The sequence below is a fragment of the Sturnira hondurensis genome, unplaced genomic scaffold, assembly GCF_014824575.4.
Source record: "Sturnira hondurensis isolate 20B ecotype Veracruz unplaced genomic scaffold, ASM1482457v3 Scaffold0000880, whole genome shotgun sequence".
Taxonomy (NCBI): Eukaryota; Metazoa; Chordata; class Mammalia; order Chiroptera; family Phyllostomidae; genus Sturnira; species Sturnira hondurensis.
In genome coordinates this window covers 9,662,883-9,684,048 of record NW_028073511.1, presented here as the reverse complement: position 1 = coordinate 9,684,048, position 21,166 = coordinate 9,662,883, and the positions used below count along the sequence as shown (strand labels likewise).

Genomic DNA, 21,166 nt, shown 5'->3' with positions numbered 1-21,166 from the left:
CTGCATTAATAGTACCTGACCCTGAGATGCTTTATTTGTAAAGTCTACCTATTGAGTGTCTTTTGCCTCAATTATTTCTGCAGACACTTGAACAGGACATCACTGTTCTTTGTCATGCAAGTAATATTGGCCATATTCCAAGCTCTTCAGGGGCTAAGCATTTTATGGACATTAGCTTTAATCCTTAAAACAATCTTGGATATTCCTATTTTCAGTTTTATGGATGAGGAAACATTCAGAGTGATTAAGTAGCTTGTGCACAGTCTCTACAGAAACCCACTCTCACCAGTTGAAGCAGAAAAGAAATTTATTAAATTTCACAGTGCCGTTTTGGGGAAGATGTGTCTTTGGCTTGAAGGCATGGAGGCTGCACCCCAGGAATGGTCCCCAGTTCACAGCACAGAACTGCTCCACGTGCCACACCTTCCCCAGTTTCCTAAACATGAAAGCACAGCCCACCAAGCCAAGGTCAACTAGTGGATGCTAAGCTAGGGTTGCTGGTACTGCTGTCTCAGGGATCACCTCCATCCTGCCTGTTGGGATCTGCCGGCAGCTGCTTCTTGAGTTGTCCTGTCTAATTGGCTGAACTCTGGTCCCATGGCTGCATCTTAGCCACAAGGGAGGCTGGGAAAGTGAATTCCTGGCTTCTACCTTCAAGAGAAATGGATGCAAAGAAAGCAATTCTCCTAACACAGAGACTGGGTATAGGTAGTGTGTGGTAAAACAAATAAAACCTAAACAAATGAATGGAACATCACATGTTTACTTAGGATTCTAAAATCACCCTCTTTCTACTGTATTATACTGTATCTTGAAATGAGGAAAGCAAATAACCCTCTCAGATATAGATGCAAACACCTTCCCTGCAGAAATTTTCATTTTTTTAATTAGTTAATTAACTATCAATGCTATTCTAACAAGTTAATATGCAAGGTTCCTAAAACAAAACAAAACAAAACAAAACAAAAACATTTCACAATGGTCCTCTCACTTTCTTGTGAGAATACCACTACCTGATAAAATTTATGCAGAGGTGGAAGTTAGAGTATTAGTCTTTTAGCTTTGATATTTTTCTGTACTAGCTGTGTGCCACTGAGGAGTTCCTTAAATCACACGAACCTCAGATTCCTCAAAGATAACAATGTTTTCCCTTCCTTTTTTTGCTAGATGATGGTAAGGAACAAAAGCAGTTTTGCCAGTGAAAACACATAGAAAGCATTTATGTTATGATGTAGTTGTATACCACAGTATTGTTTTTCATTAGTCTAATACCGCAATTAGTATGTTATAGCCAAATCATCATCAGTATTATTATTATTATTTATTAGTGTACCAGTGTGAGGTGTTGTGAGGCATGCAAAAACTCTTAGGATATGGAAGCTTCCAACAAGATCAGAACATTCTACCTTTAAAATTGTAATGTAAAAGGTGGACACTGAAAGGTGCTATGATTACTTGACACAGCGCTGTAAGGTAGTCCCCCTCTTCTCCGTGAGGAGTGCTTCCTGAGATCCCCAGTGGATGCCTGAAACCATGGGGAGTCTAGAACCCTTTTTATACTCTGTTTTTTTTCTATACATACATATTTACAATAAACTTATAAATTAAGCACAGTGAGAGATTAACAATAATGACTAATACTAAAATAGAGCAATTATAAAAATGTACTATAATAAAAGCTTTATCAATGGGGTTTCTCTCTCAAAACATCGTATTGTACTGTGCTCACCTTTTTACTTAGAGGAAGCACTTCACAACTTTTCTCTGGCGCATCCCGATGGCCAGCACTGCTACTCCTGTGCTTTGGGGCCGTTTTAAGTAAAATAAGGGTTTCTTGAACACAAGCGCTGCAGCACTGTGACAGTCAGTCTGATGACTGACAGGACTAGGAAGTGACTAACGGGTACGTGGCGCATGCAGCGTGGGTGCACCGCACAAAGGGGTGATTCACATCTGACGCAGATGAAGCAGAATGGCATGGGGCATGGTGGGAGATTTCATCGCACTACTAGGAGCAGCACACGATTTAAAACTTATAAGTTGTTTATTTCTGGAATTTTCCATTTAATATTTTCAGACCCTGGTAGACTGAGGGTAACTGAAACTATGGAAAGCAAAACCATGGGTAAGGGGATACTACTGAATATACTGGCAGTCTTTAAGCTTGTAGGATCACCTATCCCCAGATGTGTTTATTGTTTATTTACAAAGTATGTATTATGCACATTATGAAACACAGAATTAAAAAAAAATATGGGAGGAAAGAAATTCAAGTAGAGGCTCCAGTAAGTCTTTACATATTGCAATGAGCTTTGAGTGCAGGGACGCACACCAGGGAGAGTGCCTACCTCTTGGAGCCCGTGTGTGACGGAGAACACTGCATTTTCAGGGAAGGCTGAGGTCGCTCTGAGCTAGGGGACTTCAGCCTACATTAAGCGTGAGGACAACACTTTTATGTGGCCTTGGAAGGTGAACAACATTTAATTTAGCAAAAGGCAGGAGGGTGCCTGGGTACAGTAGAGTTATTTAGGGAAAATGACAGGGTGGCCTGAAGTCAGGCCCCGCCCCCTGGCTCCTTCTCTCGGTAGTTGACTAATTCTGCGTGCTGCATCATCTCAGAGTCTTAATTTTCTCGGTTGTACTTGTCTTACAGAGTTTTTTGTTTTGTTTTTTTTGGGGGGGGGTAAAAGGAGATGACAGGAGTAAAACAAAACATAATGGTTATTCGTTATTTTATTTTCTTGGTCCTGAAGGTCTTTGCTATGTTGTGTAGGACTCTTTTTTCTTTTTTAAACCATGGTTAAGCCCTCTAGAAAAGGAGGTTTGAATAGTTGACAAACCATGGGGAAATGTTCAACTGTTCAAGCACTCCCCCAAATACTCTCAAAGCCATGTCAAGGTGTCCTCAAACCTCTGGCAAAGTGTTACTTCTCAGCCATCGGGTTCATTTCAAGGCCCTAATTATAAATCTCCTGTGTCCGCTCTGCTTTGCCTGTCTCTCCCCATCTCCCCACCTTTTCCCAGACCTCATCACCAAGTTATCGATCCCTGTCCCACCGACAGGACCTGGCTGGTAACACTCCCCTACCACAGTATTGGCCAGCCCCAAACACATGTTGATTTCTCGTAATCTTTTAATTCATAATTTTTTGTTAACTGTCCAGATAAGAGAAGCCTTAAAGGATCGAATAACCTCTGCAAAATGGATCTCCAGAGTATCAGAGGTAAAGTCTTCATATTCATTTTTGTACCTAAAAGTTTGACAAGATAATGATGCTGGAGTTTCCGGCCTATGAAATGTTGCTGAAACTATCCCTGAACACTTCACGGCATGGAGCTTTCACAAGTGCTAGGGGAGTGCCTCTTTGAGCTCTTCAAATTCTTTCTGGCATCCCGGAACCACTTCCAAAGGGAGGAGAGTCAACTGAATTGCACTCAGAGGAGAGCGACTCAGAGGCAGGGCCTGGGGGGGTGGTGAACCCCAAACTGGCAGCAGCAGAGCAAGGGAAGAAGCAGGCAAGAGAGAGTTTCAAAAGTCTTGGATTCCCATGACAGCCCATTTGTCCTTTATGACTCCTATTGGTTGAACCACATGCAAACTGAAAATTCAAGGGAAACCGTTTCTGATCCTGTTACAAAGAACTATCCAATAACCTGATTTGCAAGAAAGGCCACTGGCCATGGTTACTGGCCTCATACAAAAAGGTTAGGGGCCTGGTCAGTCATTGGACGTTATGCGTGCCCTTTCATTTATTATCATCTGTAGTGTTGTTATGCAAAGTGTGGCCCGCTGGCTGTTTCAAGTGAGGGAAAAACTGAAAAAAAAACTTAAATGGCAGCAAAAAAGGAGATTCCAGGTTGGCCCAGGGAACATACCCAGAAACAAGAGAAGAGGCCATCTACAGTTTCCTACACCAACATCTGAGGGAATGCATGTGGGCCAGCGTGGGCTGGTGTTGCAGGAGACTTGCAGGGAGAGGAGTGACGGGACAAGGGGTTGGGCCCTTCAGGGCCCCTAGATAACAGCACTGGCCCTTCCCTACAATCCTTGCTTTTTCATTCCTTCTCCTTTGCTTTCCTTAGTCTTCTCTTCTCTTTCTTCTCTTTCTTTTTCTATCCCTTTTTGCCTTACTCTCACAAAACCTTTGATCTTATTCCTAGTCCTGGAAATAAGATCCTTGTTCATACCTGGGAGATTGATGACTCTACATCCCTTTCTTCTGAAAAATAAACACAAACAAAAAAATGGGCAAGCCCCACCCTTGCCTCCACCGATCCCACCCTGTTTTTCTAAGAATAAAGCAGTCATTCTAAAGCAGTGATACTCAACCTGGGCCAAACATTGGAATCAATCTGGAAGCTTCAAATAATGCTGCCTGGGTCCCATCCCTGGAGGTTCTAATTGAACTGGTTTGCAGTGTGGCTTGGGTTTTGGGTGATTCTAGTGTAGTCAAAGTTAAGACCCCCACTCATCTAGGCCTTTCTGAAGAGTGTTAGCATTATAAACATTTTGTTCAAACTGGCCCACCTGGTGTAGTATTCTCTGCTCCCTCATTCTGATCTGCCACCACGCTCTCTGGAAAGAGGCATGACACTTTCAGTTCTTTCTGGTTTAGCATGGCTCCTTCCCTTTCAGGTTTTCAGTATCAATCCATTCGACCACCACAGAGAAGTTCTGTCCTTCAGTGCTTTGGAAAATAGTTTTTGTTTTCTTTCCTAATTACATGTAAGGATCATATCCAGAATGTTATTCTCAGTTTTTGATGGACTGAGTCAGTGATTTTTAATGCTGCCTGCACCTTAGAAACAACTAGAAAACTTTTTAAAAATACCACTGTCCCCGCCCCACCCAAGAAAAATTTTACCGGAAAGTCTTAGAGGTAGGGCATAGTCACTTTTATTTTTTAAGCTTCCCAGTGGTTCTAAGTGCTGCCAGGAGTAAGCACTGCTGATCTACGTACCAAGTAAATTTAGCCTAACTTCTTCCAATCCTTCCTTCACTCTGCCAACTAGTTTTCCATCATTGCAAGACTGTTTAATCAGCCCTACTCAGAACTTATCATCTGTTTTTTCCTCCCCTGCTTTGCAGGTTCTAGCCCCTAGGTGGTAATCAAGTACAGTCCAGATTTAACTCTTTCTTCTTATGATAGTTGCCTGGAGAGTATCAGCCCCTGGTCCCCAAACCCAGGATAATCAGTGTGCTTGTTGGTGTTCATTTTACATTTGATGTGAAGAATTGGTCTATGCTCATGTGGTAATAATTCTACCAGTGAATTAATGCATTACCTATTTTAGCCAACACACACCTAAAACACAAGGTTATTTTTGACTCTGGTTCATCACAAGGCGGTGACTATAGCACTGAGGATTTCAGCAGGCCAGCTGAGAAGGAGCAATTTGGAGGCTAGCAAACACGGTAGTATTGACCCCTTCCTACATTCCACTGATTCACCTCTCAAATTTCCCTCCCAAATCAGGGGCTCCTTCTGGAGAAGGTGGCAGGCCAGCCCCAGAGTGGGGGTCTCTCCCACCATCTCGTCCGTGTGCTGTCAGTGGTTCCGAATACAATCTAGGAGAGGGAGGAATTAAAATGATAAAATAACTTGCTGTGGTCACAATTCTTCATGTGTTTTGGATCATTGTGATCATTGTAAACAGACTAATAATAAGTGAAATTACACTTTTGTCTTCAACAGAACCTTTCTTCTGATTACTCTTGTCACCCCACCAAAGGGCCAAGCTAACAAACCAGCCTCCTACGCTCCTAATTTGGGAGGTGAGTGTGGAGCAAGTGGGTCCCCATACACATACCGTGTATATGACATTTCTTCAAGTAGGTCAGAGTCTGAGGACCTGTGATTGGAAATTATTTTTTCTTGATTGAAAGGATTTTCCTTCTGCAGTCTGTTCTCATCTGGCAAAGGTCAGAGATACGTTTACCTGTCTCATTCTTGTCCTACGAAAATTTTGGCTGTCCCTGTGAAACAGTCAGGCCTGTCTGAGAATGCTTGTAAACTAGCATGGGCGTGGTTAAGAGGAGAGCCAGCAGAAACGCCAACTCCACACAGCCTCACCCTCTCCTCCTGCTCCCTCGTTCCCCCGCCCCAGGACAGCCTCTATGAGAGCAACAATATCCCCAGATTTCCCACTGTGGGAAATCTTTTCCATCCTGTTAAATGATCAAGGAATTATGATAAACACTATCTATGTGAGGGGCTTCAGGGATAATGCAGAAGCAAACAGGCAGTGGGAAAATTCAGACTCAGAGATAGACAGAGAGTGAAACACCTTTAGAGATGGAGCGACGGGGGAAACAGAAAGAGAGACCCTTACCCAGAGGCAGGGCGACTCACTGTTGGAAGGGAGCCATCCAGTGACACAGACATGGGTGAAGGGTCTCCTGCCCTCTGTGTCCATGTCCCTCTAGATCTTGAGAGGGCCCAGACAGGGAGACGGAGACAGTCACACTGGGACACCCATATTCATAGTCAGAAAGAGAGACACAAACAGAGGCCAAGGGTTGCAGAGAGAGACCCCAAGAAACACCGAAACAGAGAGAGAAAGAGGGGCATACAGACCGAGACTCATACAGAGATACACACAGAATGACAGAGACAGAAACAGAGAGAGATGCAGAGAGAGGCACCCAGATATGTACAGAGCACCTACCACTCCCACCCCAATACATTGGGTCCCAGCAGCCTCTGTTGTGGAAACCTTCTGCAACAACCAAGGGCCTTGTTCAAAGAATGGGGTATTTTCCAAGAGGAAAGAAAGTGGTTCCGCTTGAAGAAAGAGGGAATCAATAATACAGTTCTTGTGAGGCTCTGGGTCTTGCTGCTTATACATTAAAGCTGTGATTTCTGTTCTTGACAAGATCATACATTCCAGGAATGGCAGAGCCTCCAGGAGAAGTGTGCTTATTCCTGTGTCCTTGCCTCTGGGGAGTATGAAGGAAGCCTCCCAGGCTGTGGTGCTGATGGCGGAGGAGCGACATGAGGAAAGGATGGAAGGCCTCTCTGCCTACCGACTTCTGTGCTGCTAAATGCTTCTCCCACATCAACTGGCAACACCTATGTGCCATTCTTGGCATCCACGAGGGAACAGAAAGACTACATGGGCCATAGCTGGACCTTGGTCTTGTCCGGGTCTCCAGCTCCAGCCTGTGGGTCACGTTTACCCCCAGGCTGTGGCTCATTTTGGCAAAGGTGGCCTGAGATGTCACCTGGCTGGATTTTGTGGGTTGCTGAGGGAGAGGCCCTCATGAATAGTCACCAACAGTTGGGTTGACTCTAAGTAGGTCATTGATGGCTCTTTGTACAAAAGGAATTTTACTGCTGGCATATTCCACCCTCCAGATTTAAACTGATCTTCAGGCTCCCAGTCCTGGACTTTCTCCAGACACAAGGAGCTACTGAGGGACTCTGTCTGTTCTGACCATTTAAGATTAACCCTCACCAACAATATGTTTGTTTTTGAAACCTGGAATGAGAACGGGGAAATATCATGTTTCAGGTAGAGAGATGCTCATTTTCTTAACCTTATATGTAAACAAATTCAACATTCAAAGTGGGAGCCACTTGATAAAAAAGCATTCCTGCAAAAACAAGCTCTTTTAGAAAATAAATATTTAAAAGCTCCTTTATAAAGCAAGAACACAGGCTGATGCAGCAGAATTAGTGGATAAAGGAAATTAGTGGATAAAGGAAAAGGGGGCAATGGGAAACCCCTAATTAGCCTACCAAGAAGCCTGCATTAATGAAGTCACATTACAAATGAGACCATAGACTCACTTTGTGAATGGCTGGGGCATTTCTCTCTGTCTTGGTCTTCCCCCCCCCTCCATATTTCCTCTAGATAGGAAAGTTTGAGAAATAAAAATAAAATAAAGAGGTCAATCAGAATGTAGGAAAATACACCAACCTGAAGAACGGATCATGTTTCGAGAGGCACTGCTCATGTTGGAACAAGATTCGCCCCCTTCTCAGATGAAGTCAGACAGTGGTTTGAGTTCAACATTTCCCAGGATGTCGGTAGGGTCTCTTCAGGTGAAAGAAATGGGACAGGCACAATGCTGGTTTCTCAATGTAGAGATTTCAAGTGCAGAGAAATGTCACTTACACAGAGTAATATATTGAAACGAGGAGGGAATCTCATGAAATCAAGTAGTTAGAGTATTATAAACCTGGAACTTTAGAAAAGACTGGGTTGAACTCTGAGCACGAGGGAGAGTGTTGGGGGAGAGAGAGAGAGAGAGCGCTCTCATACGCATTGTGCATTGAGCAGTCACATCTGGTGTGAAAGCACACTCTACTCCAGTAGGATGGCAGGGAAAACATCTCCCTAGGGATTATTATTAACTAAGAAAGGCCCATGGATGCTGAGGGAGATACTCTGGAGTTATTTGGGAATCCCTTGCACAAGCTGTTTCCTGTCTCCTGCAGCCCACAACTCAGACCGCCCCATCCTGAAAGATGTCAATAAACTTGCACAGATTAGGTTGACTGTGGAAGACCCCCAGGTGAAGACACACTCCATGTCCTGTTCACACCTCACCCAGGAAGTGACTTGGTCAGGTGGCTCAAGGAAACATTGGTGCTAATAGCATCCACAGGAGATGCATGGTTAGAACACTTAATACATGGTGATCTTTGGCAGTTATTTAAATTTCTTAGATTTTAATTTCTTCATTTATAATTTGAGCAAATTAGAGCCTACCTCCTAGGGTTGATGCAAAGGTTAAATGAATAACTATAGGTAAATAGTAGAATAGTGCTTGGCAAATACTATGTGCCCATTAAAATATTAGCAGCTTTCAGTACTCTAAAATATTAGAGTACCTGTGAATTATGCACACACACACAAGCAAACACACAGCTAAACAAGGAATTTGGATGTAGACACTCTTGTGGGAGTTAGTCCAGTGACTTGTAAATGAGAGTTAAGCATTTGATTCAGCACAACAGGTGTCATCTAGCAAAATCTGTGGAGCTTGCCATTGAATGGACCTTTCCCTTAATGTCACCATGGTTGTAAAATATGGTCCCTGCCTGGGAAAGAGTGTCCACCATGGGATCTACTCAGGGCAGCCTCTGTCTGAACTCTGCTTCATTCTTTGCCTTCCCTGCAGAGCCTTTCCTGATTAGTCCAAGTGGAAGTGCTGGTTCTCCCCACCTGATTTCCTTTAATATTTATAATTTGTGTCATTCGCTTCACATTTAGTATTTATTGTCGTATTGTTGAACTTTGGTCTTTTTGTGTGCACGTATTTCCCAGATAAGACTGTAAACTTCTGGAGACAGGATAACTCACTTTTGTTACTGTGTACTCAATTTTGTAAGCCCAAAGTGCAGAGCAAGGTGTCCTCTTTTTTTAAATTGTATTTTATTGATTATGCTATTACAGTTGCAAGGTGTCTTCTATGTTTAATAAAATCCTTTAATTACACAACCAAAGGTTTGATGATAATGACTTTTCCAGCTGCCGAATGACCTGGCACTTCACTAACAACCTCAGTGGAACTGACCTATTTCCACAAGCAGTACCTTCTCCATCTTCCTTACTGTAAAAGAGATAACAAAATTGCTTTCCCCTATTCTCCTTTATTGTCAACATTCCCCCTGGTGATATTTAAATGGAGGTTTGCATCACATTTTGGGGCCAAGAATACACATGAATAGAAGACACTAGAGTGGGGGTGGGGGGGCTATTTGGTGATGAGGACAATGCAAACTGGCCACCCTGTCAGGTCAAGTGCCGTATGCTGCAAGTGCAGGTGGCGCCTTCTGGTCTGAATTCCCTATGGTCATGGCCCCAGTTAGAGACTCAGTAAGAACAATGTGGCCCAATAACTAAAAATTTAAACAAAAATTCTCTGGTGCTGAAGTAGGGATTAGATCAGGATTTACTGATCAATTTCCTAGCCATTTTCCCAAGTTCAACATCAGTACAAGCAAAAACTTGATAGCCTCTTAAAATCATCAGGACAGGAGCAAGATCTTGCACTTTATCGCCCACATCCTAACTGCACCAGCGCAACAGAGGCAACACAGAGTCTCATGTGATCATCTGAGATAAAGGTGAGACATTAAAGGACAAACAAGTGACTCATTTCAATGGATATGCTTCAGACAAGAGAAACCTGTAATTTCTCTCAGGCGTGCTTGACTTGACAGGCGCATCGCAGGGTGAATCACAGACTTACACAAGCCTCGAAACCCTGGGCAGTTTTACAGTTCTCAGGCTGGCCTCTCACAACGCACAGCTGGTTTGCTCGGGGCCTCCCAGATTTCCCCTTCAAAAAATGGAGAAGAAGGATCACTGCCTCTGAAGGGTCAGAGTTACCCACGGGAGGTGCCCGGGGGGACACCCGTGATGGTGGGGCCCGGTGGTGGGAAGCTCAGCGCCGACCTTCCTGCTGGGCTGCCCTGTCTCCTGGATGCTGTGAGTACAGACGCCACACCGACACCTTTTGCCTCCTGAAGACAGGGTTGCTTTTGCACATATTGCAGAATGGGGAAACTGTGTGAATTAGGGGGGTGTTTTCTGAAATGCCTGATTGGGTAGGAACCTTTCCCAATATTATCTAGAAATTGGCAGGCTCAAGTTTGGATTATTCGCTGTCTTCTTTACACGTGTTTGTCTTTAAAAAGTCATTCATCAAGCTCTAAACTGCTCATTTCTAGGAGTGAAAATGCAAGACACCTTGTCAGGCAATTAGACTGTCTCTTCTCCAGTTGTCCTCTTGCTTGATAACTGGATGAGCAAACTAGCTTTCAATCCCCTTCGTTTAGTCTAAATGTAAAGCTGGATTTTTTTTTAAAGAAGACTTTTTTCTTTTTCTTTTAAGCCTTCATCTGAGGGAGGACACGTCTGCTGACCCTAGAGAGAGAGAGGAAGGAGGAGAGAAGGAGAGGGTTGGAGGGAGAGTTGGGGAGAGTTGGGGAGAAAGAGAGACATTGATGTGAGGAAAACACGGATTGGTTGCTCTCTGCATGTGAACTGACTGGGGATCAAACCTACAACGTACTATGTGCCCTGATAAGGGATCAAATCCACAACCTTCTGGTATATGGGACGATGCTCCAACCTATTATTGAACAACCTGGCCAGGGCAATAAATCATTCTTTAGTAGTTTTTTCTCCCAGTGGGCTGACAAAGCTGTCTTTATATCAACTTACAAGGAAACATTTCTTCTGGTTAGAAGTTGCTAAATCCTCTTTGCAAAGGCATCTCCTCTCATTTTGAGTGGCCACTAGGACAGCACTTGATGTTTATATTTCTTATAATCCAAGGATAATTGCAGGAGTGCAAAAATGTTGCATTACAAGGTGCAATTTTTTTAACTGTCAGCATGCCAGTGAGCTTTCTTCATGGAGCAGAGCGGTTGCTTGGTATGTCAATTTCTTTAAAGTCATCTCACTATCAACACAGTTGGTTAAGATGCTGAGTGCCTTCCAGCTGTGAAATTGCGTGATTCTTCAAACTTGTCAGCATTTGAATCCACACTGCATTCTCAGAAGATATTGAGCCGCAGAGAGATTGGCTGGGAGCCATCTAAAATAGCCAAGGATGAGATGCTTCTGAGTCTAATAGATCTTTTTTTATCTTTCTTTCCCCCAAGGCTCTTTGTGAAACAGTTCATCCATGGCAAGGGAGAACTGGTAAGAGTGACTGCATGCCTTTGTGCTACTGAGGCCAAGAAACACTAACTCATTAGCCCTCTGAGTACACAATCAGAGTTCTAATTACACTAGTGGAAGAGTGGGGCATGCAGTTATGAAACTGGGCTGTGGGGGACAAAGCACATATACACCCCCGAAATGTGGGCCACCTAACTCTAAGTTCCTCGTTCCCCACTTAACCTTCCAGAACCGGTCCTTCCTACCAATGGGACTGGCCAAGAAATGTGAGGTGAGATGCCACCTAGAAGATTAGCAAACCACTGAGAATACGCCCTCCCTGTCACCTTGGGGTGAAGTTTGATGGAGAGAAACACTTTGGGAAAGTGCCTGCTTAGTCTATAGGAATTCCCATGTAGCTCATCTTACGGTGTCGTTTTGCATGAAGAGTTTTGGGGGATCACACCTTTGGAGGTGCTCCTTCCTCCCTGAGTGCAGTTACAGTTTCCAGGCTGTCCCTTTTTTTATTTTCTCTGGGAGTCCAGATGCCAGGTCTCACCCAGCTTGTTCAGACAGGCGGGGTGCCTGAGGCTGTGTGAGTCATTCCCTACAACTCCAGCAGAAATCAGCTCCTCGACCAACAAAGGCAAATTGCATCTTTGAATTCCAACTCATTCAGAAACTCAGCTTTAAATACAAGGAAGATGGGACAAATCAGAGATGCTTGCACTGCCATCTTCCTGGCTGACATCACTCATCTGGCACGACATCACGTCTTGCTAAACCTCGATGGGACCTTACCGTCCATTTTAACATGAGGCTCCAGGTCCAACACAAAGGATGTCCATAGTAGGCTGGGGGTATTTCTACTTACATTACCACATTCCAGAATTATCTGGAGTCACAAATATGCTCACACCTGCCCCTCTGAAATAGATAGGTTGCCTTGTGATTCTAAAGCAAAACCTTTACAAGCTGACATTGCTCTCAGCAAGGGTCATTCATTCATTCTTTTGTCTATAACTGTGTACTGAGTGTCTTTTATGTACCTTACTCTCTGCTGGGGTGCCGGGCACAGGAGAACTTCCCTCCATGTTCACATCCTGACTGGTGGTAATGTGATTTATTATTTTATTTTTTAAAATTTTTTGCCTATTCTACTGGGTGCAGCCCGATTTCTCTTAGGCTCTGGGTCTAAAGTACTAAGTCTTGTGCTCTGTCTACCTCTTATCATTGTAGCTTAGAGTCACAGCAGTGGTGTGAGAGGTTTCCTTCTCTGCAAATCCCCTGGGAGGCTGATCCTGAGACACATTTCTTCTGAAACTATTGGATCTAGCTGTATTTTCCTTTAAGCCTCTGAGGACAGCAAACACTATTTTCTCTCTGTTAGAGCGGAGAGCCGAACTTCCATTCAGCAGCCTAGAATGCTGTTTATTATTAAATGAGAAACAAAAGTGGATGGTAGTGGCTAATCACACTTTTACAAGGATGCGCAGAGAGAGGCAGGTTGTGGAAGCAGGGGCGAGAAATTTGGGACATTATTTTTATAGGTCCTGAGAAGCTGTCATTCCAGGTTCTTTGTTGCTTTTATCTCTGAAATGTCACCCTTTGGACACTTTGGGAACAAGATGCGGAGTTGCCTTTACTGGATGACTGACTAGCACACAAACTGGAGGGAGCTTCTCTGTAAATGCCACACACCTCTCTAAATGCGAAATTGCCACGGTCTCCGGCAGGAGTTATTTTGTATCTTGTTTTACCTTCTGATTTGTTCTCTATTTCTGACTCTACCTTCCTTTCCCTGGTGACCATTCCAAACTTCTCATTGCCACGCTGCCCATGCCTGCTGTCCCTCACCTCTCCACCCCGAGCAGCACGTTTCAGGGTAATTTTGACCCACCGTACAAGTTAAAGATGACCTGTCCGCTGCTGATCAGGATTGGCTAAAGCCAGGACGATTACTCTATGATGGGCAACTTTAGGTCCAGAGAGTAACTTCACGGAACTTCTCGGATAGTAGCAGCATGGGGACTGGCAAGACTGCCCCATAGCTCAATGGGATGCGCTCCAAGATAACACCTTGTTCTTGAGCAGCAGGCTTCACGCCTCTCAAAGCACTTCTACTGATCAAGTAAATTAAGGAAAACTGGGTCAATCAGTTGTTTTACTGAATAATCCCCCAAATTTTTGCTATGCATTGTTTCTGAGAGCTGGCAGTGGTGATGGTGGTACACATTGTTTCCCAAACTGATCTGGCTTTGGAACCCCTTAGGCTTTTGTTCCACAGAAACCCACTTCAGGACATAACACTGGCTATATAGAATAGATAGAACTGTGTTGTTTTCCTACTAAGAGTAAAGCAGAAAGACTTGCTGAATTGGCAGAACATTTAAGTCAGTATATGCCACTGTCCTCAGTGTTTTTCTTCCATTTTTTATTTCTCTTAGTTTGGTGCCTGCTACAAACTGTTGGCAAACAAATGATGGGTCTTATTTCCCCCACTGGGTACTAGGGTCTTGATTGATTAATTGGTTTTTAATGATCAAAGTTTATTTTATGAATGTAACATTTGGGGATCCATAAAAATGAGACCCCAGGATTTTGATTGAAATAGCCAGCGATGGTTCTTTCAAACAGTGTTTCCCAGACACCAAGCCCAAGGAATTTATGGAAATAGGGATTTCACAAACGCACACAATTTTTAGATAAATCTAGTGCACTGTAGAACCGGAAGTCGGTAAACGGTATAAAGGTAATCTGAGCATAACATAGACAGGACAGCTCTGGCGTCCCCATGTAGGGAAGGATCTGAGGCTGACTCCAGCCCCTCTTCGCTAGGAGCTGCTGGCGCACCCCTCGGCCGGCAGAGGCGACCTGGGTTAGAATCACGTCGGAAAGCTTCTTCCGATGGCACAGTCTAGAATGCTTTGCTCATATTCTTCTGGACAACCCACACTCTTCCTGTCACATTTAATTCAGTGTCCTTAGACTTTGTGTCTTGTTCTTTTCTTTTTCTCGTTATTTCAAGAGGTAACTTACTACATGCAGACACTATGCCGGGTATTGGAGAGGTACTTTCTTTGTATTTGCAGACATTTTTCAGTTTGTGATGCCAGACTTGAAGTTCACTTTAATTGCTATGTCTTTATCAACAATACACCTCAGAAAGTGTGCTTCCTTCATTCTGTTCTATAAAATGTCAACCTCTGATTTGAATTATGCTGGCAATGCTTCTTTTTATTTTTAAAATGCCTCCGTTCTCAGAGTCCTTCAACACTACTCATTGTCTGCTCTGCAGAGCACTCTGGCTTTCAGCCTCAGCCAGGGTCTGATTCTGAAGGGAGGGGTCCCATGCCACAGGTTCGGGTGGGAAGAGAGAAACAGTCCATCTGGGGCTGGACTGAAAACATCTATCCATCTGATCCATACGTGCCAATAAAATGGGCAAACACAAGAATATTACAACTCTTCCTGGGTAGCACCATAAACATTCCCTTCCCCACACATTTATAATAACTGAAAGAAATGTACCATATAGTTATTACACCAAATGGTATGTGGGTTACTTATAGCAGACTACAATAACATGAATGATTAAGTAGCAAACTGATTAAAATTCACTAACCGAAACCTTCCAAATAACCAATTATGCTCAGTTCAAAGTTTATGTTTTTATGCCCATGCTGATGATTTACATTGCGTATATATTTCTGCTAGTAAAATTTTTAATTTATATGAATCCGTGAAACATACTATTATTTCATAACATTCCACAGAGAGCATAATGATCTATATAAAAAGCCATGACTATTGGACCCTCTACTTGAACGCTTTCAGGAGCTGTGCAGTCAGAGGCCCCAACACTGGCTGGGGCAGGAAACATTCACAGACTCTATAATTCCCCCCACATCCCTATGCCAAATGCCTAACTTTCTTCCAGGAAGGTTAGCGTAAGTGGAATTCCTATACTGAAAACTTAAAGAGTAAAAGTGGTACTTCTATGAACCTTAGGTAGCAGGCACTGACCCACTGAGCTGTCCGTTTCAAACCATCTTCTCCAGGCAGGTGAGAATCACATTTATTCTCAGCATCAGTCCTATTATTTAGTCCTAAATCTAGTATCTTTTCTCTCTGATATAACAAAGAGGTTTCAACAGAGTTGTAAACCAAACAAAAGAGAAAGAATCAAAATGACTGCTTTAGTGGAAAAAGTCAACTTGGTAAGTGATGAATCTTATAGTCTATATTAATTATGCTTTTCAAATTGCAGGTCACAATGCATAGGGTTATGAATTCAATTTAGTTTTTGAATTCAATTTAGTGGTGGCAATCAATCCTTAAGAGAATGTCAGACAGAACAGAATGTTACATAAGATAAAAATCATGACAAATCATAGTGTCCATTATTTCTTGTAGGTAGAAAGGATAAGTATTTTTATAAAAAAAGGTTTTAAAATATAAAAAATATATATTTTTCAGTTTATATATAGATACATACATATATATGCATTTATATATACACACACATACATTCGTCTGTACACACTGAATCACAATACATTATGTGTTTCCATTATGTCATAATAAAACATTTGGTATATAGGTGAAACATATGGATGCATTTAAGACAGCCTACACTGGTTTTTCTGGTCCTTCTTTTCGTAATTATCAGTTAAAATTTATCTAAATAATATTATCATTGCAAATCGCTTAGTGTGCCCATCTACCAATATGCTGTGTGCATGAGAACTTCTTTCCACCCACACTATAAGATCATGATTTCTGTACACATATTCCGACACCTATGCAAATCTATGACCACACTTAGCGCATCATCCTGCCACATTCACTTTCCCTGCTCACACTTGCTCTACAAGACTGTGGTGTAAATCAGAATACTTTCCCCCTGTTCAGTGGTTAGGTACTCAAAGGCAACTTTAAACTCAAAGACCACTTGGAAACCTCCCTCTAGGTGTCTGTGTCTCATCATTGCAACTGAATGCAACTGGAGTCATGAAAACCCATCTTAGTCTTGATCCAGCCAGGAAAAGTTTGACCCCAGATCAATGAGCTTTGTCTGTTCCCAGGCCACTGCTTGCCTTGTGACCCTGGAGAGATCAGAGTCAGTTTATCTCCATTTGGCCATAAGGACATTTCTGTATGCTGGAGGTTAGGCTTTCAGGCCTTGCTGAGTATGTATGATATATAGATGACCTCTTTTCTCATGACTGGTTTGACTTTCTTGTATTCCCTACTGGGTGCCCTTTATGGAAAGGACAGCAGTTTTTATTTATGTAACCCCAGTAGCTGATATATTTCTTGGCAAATACAAGGCACTTGGCAAATATTCATTGGTAAAATGAGTGAGCATCCTGTGCTTTATGAAATAAATGTGAAAATAGGCTCAGCAAGGGTCAACTAGTTCATCAACAGCAGGGATTAGATTACAATATAGCTCTTGCTGACCCTAAAATTCATGATATATTTACTGTACCTGCACTACCAGGAAAGCCATTCTAAGGGAATTTCTTCCCAATAAGGCATCTTCATTGACTCTATTCTAAAAGAAAGGTGTACTGATAATGATCCTGATCATGTTTATAAATGTCAACTGTTGTAAAGATACTTTCTTATAGATTCGGCTTTGAAAGGTGAAACTATCAAGAAGACAAAAAACAGAGATGTGCCAAAAGAATAGAGAGTTATCCTCCAGGGACTTGAGTTTCTCTGTAGAGTAGCTTATTAATCTAATAAGGAGTCTTAGTGCTTGTCTAATAGCAAACAATAGTCCATATTCATTTTATTTTAACTTATTTAACTACATGTGCCTAGAGAAACAGTATACTGTAAGAGAGTGATTCTCATCTGGGGGCAATTTTTCCCCTAGGGCACCAGTGGCAATGTCTGGAGACATTTTTGGCCATTGCAACAGAAGAGGGAGCTGCTTCTGGCAACCAGTAGGTAGATGCCAGGGATGTTGTTAAACATCCTATAAGTCATGGGACAAACAACAATGAAGAATTATCCAGCCACAAATGTCAATAGTGCCACCATTGAAAGACCCTGCTATAGAGATTCAGAACTGATCTCCATGCAAACCATATGGGTTGAACTCTTGGCTCCACCATTTTTCTTTATCTCAGTGTTCTTACAGTTTCTCAAGTCATTGTGCCTTAGTTTCTCCATTGATAAAATGGAGACAGTAATAGTGTCTTGTATCGCATGCTTAAATGAGTTTAATGAAACAAAAGTTCTTAGAATAGTGATTGGTAAATAAAAATTTTTAATGAATTTTACAATTTAAGAAGCTATTAAATAGTAAAAACACTGTTAAAGGATAGTAAAGTTTCTATTAAAGAAACTATGGATTAAATAGGAAATGATGCTTTGGTGAACATACAATCTCCCTGGTACTTCCATCATTCTTGCCTACTGTTTGTAAACATGTCAACAGCTAAGAGTCTGGGTTTTTGTTTTTTTTTTTTTACATCTTAGCTGGCTTGCATGTAGATGTTGGTGTCCTTCCCTGGGGTAGACTGTTTGGTATAAATGTTTTGGGGTACCCAGTGGAGTGACTAAGTGTTTAGCTAGTCTTTAGTCTGTTGAGTATTGTATTATTTGTGTGACATTCTCACCTTCATCTGGAACCACCTTTATTCTCTATTGCAGGTGAGGATCCTAATGTGTGAAAATGAAGCCCCTGCCAACCATGGTTTGCTGTTTAATGTTATTTCTGGACACAGAATGTTCTCACTATAGAGCCAAGCTCCACACAAAAGTAAGTTTGATACATTCTTATGTGGCCCCATGAGAAAGCTGGCAGTTCCCCTGGAAGACTAGATTTATGTCATGTTAAAGAAATATTCCAATGATTGCCATTTTACTCTTGCTGATAGTAGTTTTCTAAAGACAGGAACAAAGAAATGTTGAGAGGTGGCTGGGACTTGCAACAGTTTAGTTGCAAGCGGCAACAGGGTGCAACAACGCAGTGGAAAAGTCCATTGGCAAACCACAGAGAATGTACAGAGGCAGCTACTGGGAGGAGGAAGTACAGTCATGAGCCTCTTAATGACAGACAGGGATCGTTTGAAGAAATGCATCGTTCTGTGATCTATGCCTTTGCGTGAACATCATGGAGTCCACTTATACAAACCTAGGGGTATAGCCTGCTGCTCACCCAGGCTGTGTGATAGACCTCTGTCGTACACATGGCTCATCACCGATTGAAGTGCGTGACTGTACTAGCCTGGCAGGTAAGCAGTTTAGGCTCAGACCTTAACTTTGATTCTTGTTAGTTACACAAGTTGCTTCACTTCTCTGAGTTTTAATTTCCTTGTTTATAACATGAAGTGTTTTTTCTTCTCTTAGATAATCTTGATAGTCTTTTATAGCTATAAAAGAATCTGTGATTCTATTATTGCAACCTAATGCTTATTTCCAGTATCAGCTTATTTATTCTTTTCTAAGAATATATAATATCTGGTGGAATATATTCACAGTATTACACAATTACAGGTAAGAGAATTAGAGAAGAGCTTAAGGAATTTTAGTTGCTATAATTGTCTCTGTGTTCTCTCTTGGTAGTTAAACTTTCCAAAAGATGTACCCAATTCACTAACCTGACCTTCACAGCCCAAGTAACCATTGTCAAGGTTCTAGCCCTGCTTGGAGGGCAGTGTGTTCTCTGTCCATGCTCATATGCACGTTTCCTTCCGCAAGTTCCTACAATATCATCAGCACATGAACCTGCTGCATTTTTCTTCCCAGTCCTGAAAACATTTTCTCTTCATATCCACATGGAGACTCCGAATTCAGATGAGAGAGGAGAGTTCCACAGTAAAGAGGACTTTTGGGGATTTATGTTTTACAGGATGGAGATAAACATCAGCATTTTGAAGAGAAACTCAAGACTGGAAAGATACAAGGTATGTGGCTACAGAAAAGTCTGCTTCCATCTGGACACATGGCAAGCGTGTCCCCAGACTATAAGAATTCCAATAAAATAAAAATCTCTAATTAAATTCTCAAGGTTTACCAATATTGGTATTTTCATACAATTATGCCATTATCCATAGCATAGTTAACAGAGCAAGTTGGCAAATATTCACGTTATAGAATAGTAGATAAGTGTTTATTTTTGTTAAGATTTTATTTATTTTTAGAAAGAGGGTAAGGGAGATAGTAAGAGAAGGAGAGAAATATCGATGCGTGAAACATCGATTAGTTGCCTCTCCCACCCCCACAGCTGGGGACCTGGCCAGCAACCCAGGCATGTGCCCTTACTGGGAATTGAACTGATGACCTCTCAATTCAGAGTCCAGCACTCAGTCCACCAAGTCACACCAGGATAAGTGTTTATCTTAAAACCCATGAGGGAACTCTGAATTAATAAGCTAATAAGAGGCAGAAGAGGATGAGGACAGAATTCATCCATTCCTTCATTCAAAGATATTTTGGGGGTTGCTTACATGTATGCGATGCTTTAGTGCTGGGGGGTATGCTGAAATGGTGTCAGAAAGAGAATGTTTTGCTTGGACTGGTTATCCTTAGGAAGTGAAGGGCAAACTATGGAAGTAATTATTGGTTGAAAGAGAGTGAAATCATGTGATTCTCACCCAAATAACAGAAATGACTAAATTCTGCACAGTCATGGCCAAGTATAATTTTGGTGGCCAATCAATCTACTTAGATATGGAACTGAGAAAAGAAAGAGGAGAGAAAGGGAGATAACTTCATGGAGCATTTACGGTCTAAGTGCTACACAAGATGCTATCTCATTCAGTGTTTGTAACATCTTGGTACCTTCCCAAACATTATGGATGGACAAACTGAGAAGCACTTAGCTTAAATAACTTGCCAAATTAATACACTGGATAAATGGCAAGCAAAGATGAAAAGCCACGCGTTTCCTTTCTCTGTGACTGGAGTTATCTGCAAAGCTACCCAAGCCATAAATATGGATGCATTCCTTAACTCACAGCCAAATGAAGTGGTTCACACCCATTGGTGTCAACACTTCAATAGCTCTCAGCATCATTTACTTCTTCTCATCCCTTTGCCATTATCCTAGGGCAATTCTTCATAGGAAGCCTTCAACGGCCTCATTCCTGGGCAGGCTATCTCAAGGCAATCCACTCAACTGATGGCCCAAGTTAGGCCTGTCACCAGATTTTGTCAATAAACTTTTATTGAAACACAGACATTCCCATTCATTTATATATTGTTTTTGACTGCTTTCATGCTACAAAAGCAGAGTTGAATAGTTGCTACAGAGACTGTATGACCCACAGTGTTGAAAATACTTACTCTCTGGCTAGTGTAGTCATAGTAACACATAAAAAAGAGGATGCCTGATTAAATTTAAATTTCAGGAAAAACAATGAGTAATAATGCATGGGCCATACATACCGTAAAACATCGTTCACGGTTCATTTGAACATCCTCAGTTGATCCTCATTATTTGTGGATGCTGTATTCACAAATTCTCTTACTCTTTGGAATGTAGTTCTAATCTCCAGTCAACACTCTCAGCTTTCTTGACTAC

At 42.1% G+C, this 21,166-nt stretch overlaps 2 protein-coding genes across 2 annotated transcripts in view; both read left to right on the top strand.

The window, feature by feature from the left end:
• Positions 1-8,203, top strand: part of LOC118992610 (adhesion G-protein coupled receptor F2) — a 41,250-nt gene extending 33,047 nt beyond the window's left edge. Inside the window, exons 8-10 of the mRNA XM_037054612.1 lie at positions 3,165-3,224; positions 5,697-5,776; positions 6,878-8,203. Coding sequence (XP_036910507.1) covers positions 3,165-3,224; positions 5,697-5,744 — 108 coding nt within the window. The 3' untranslated portion in view covers positions 5,745-5,776; positions 6,878-8,203. The remainder of the gene's footprint in view (positions 1-3,164; positions 3,225-5,696; positions 5,777-6,877) is intronic.
• Positions 8,204-9,882: 1,679 nt separating this feature from the next.
• ADGRF4 (adhesion G protein-coupled receptor F4) overlaps positions 9,883-21,166 on the top strand; it is a 23,545-nt gene continuing 12,261 nt past the window's right edge. The window contains exons 1-3 of the mRNA XM_037054592.1: positions 9,883-10,443; positions 18,292-18,400; positions 19,493-19,547. Of these exons, the coding sequence (XP_036910487.1) occupies positions 18,314-18,400; positions 19,493-19,547 (142 nt within the window). The 5' untranslated portion in view covers positions 9,883-10,443; positions 18,292-18,313. The remainder of the gene's footprint in view (positions 10,444-18,291; positions 18,401-19,492; positions 19,548-21,166) is intronic.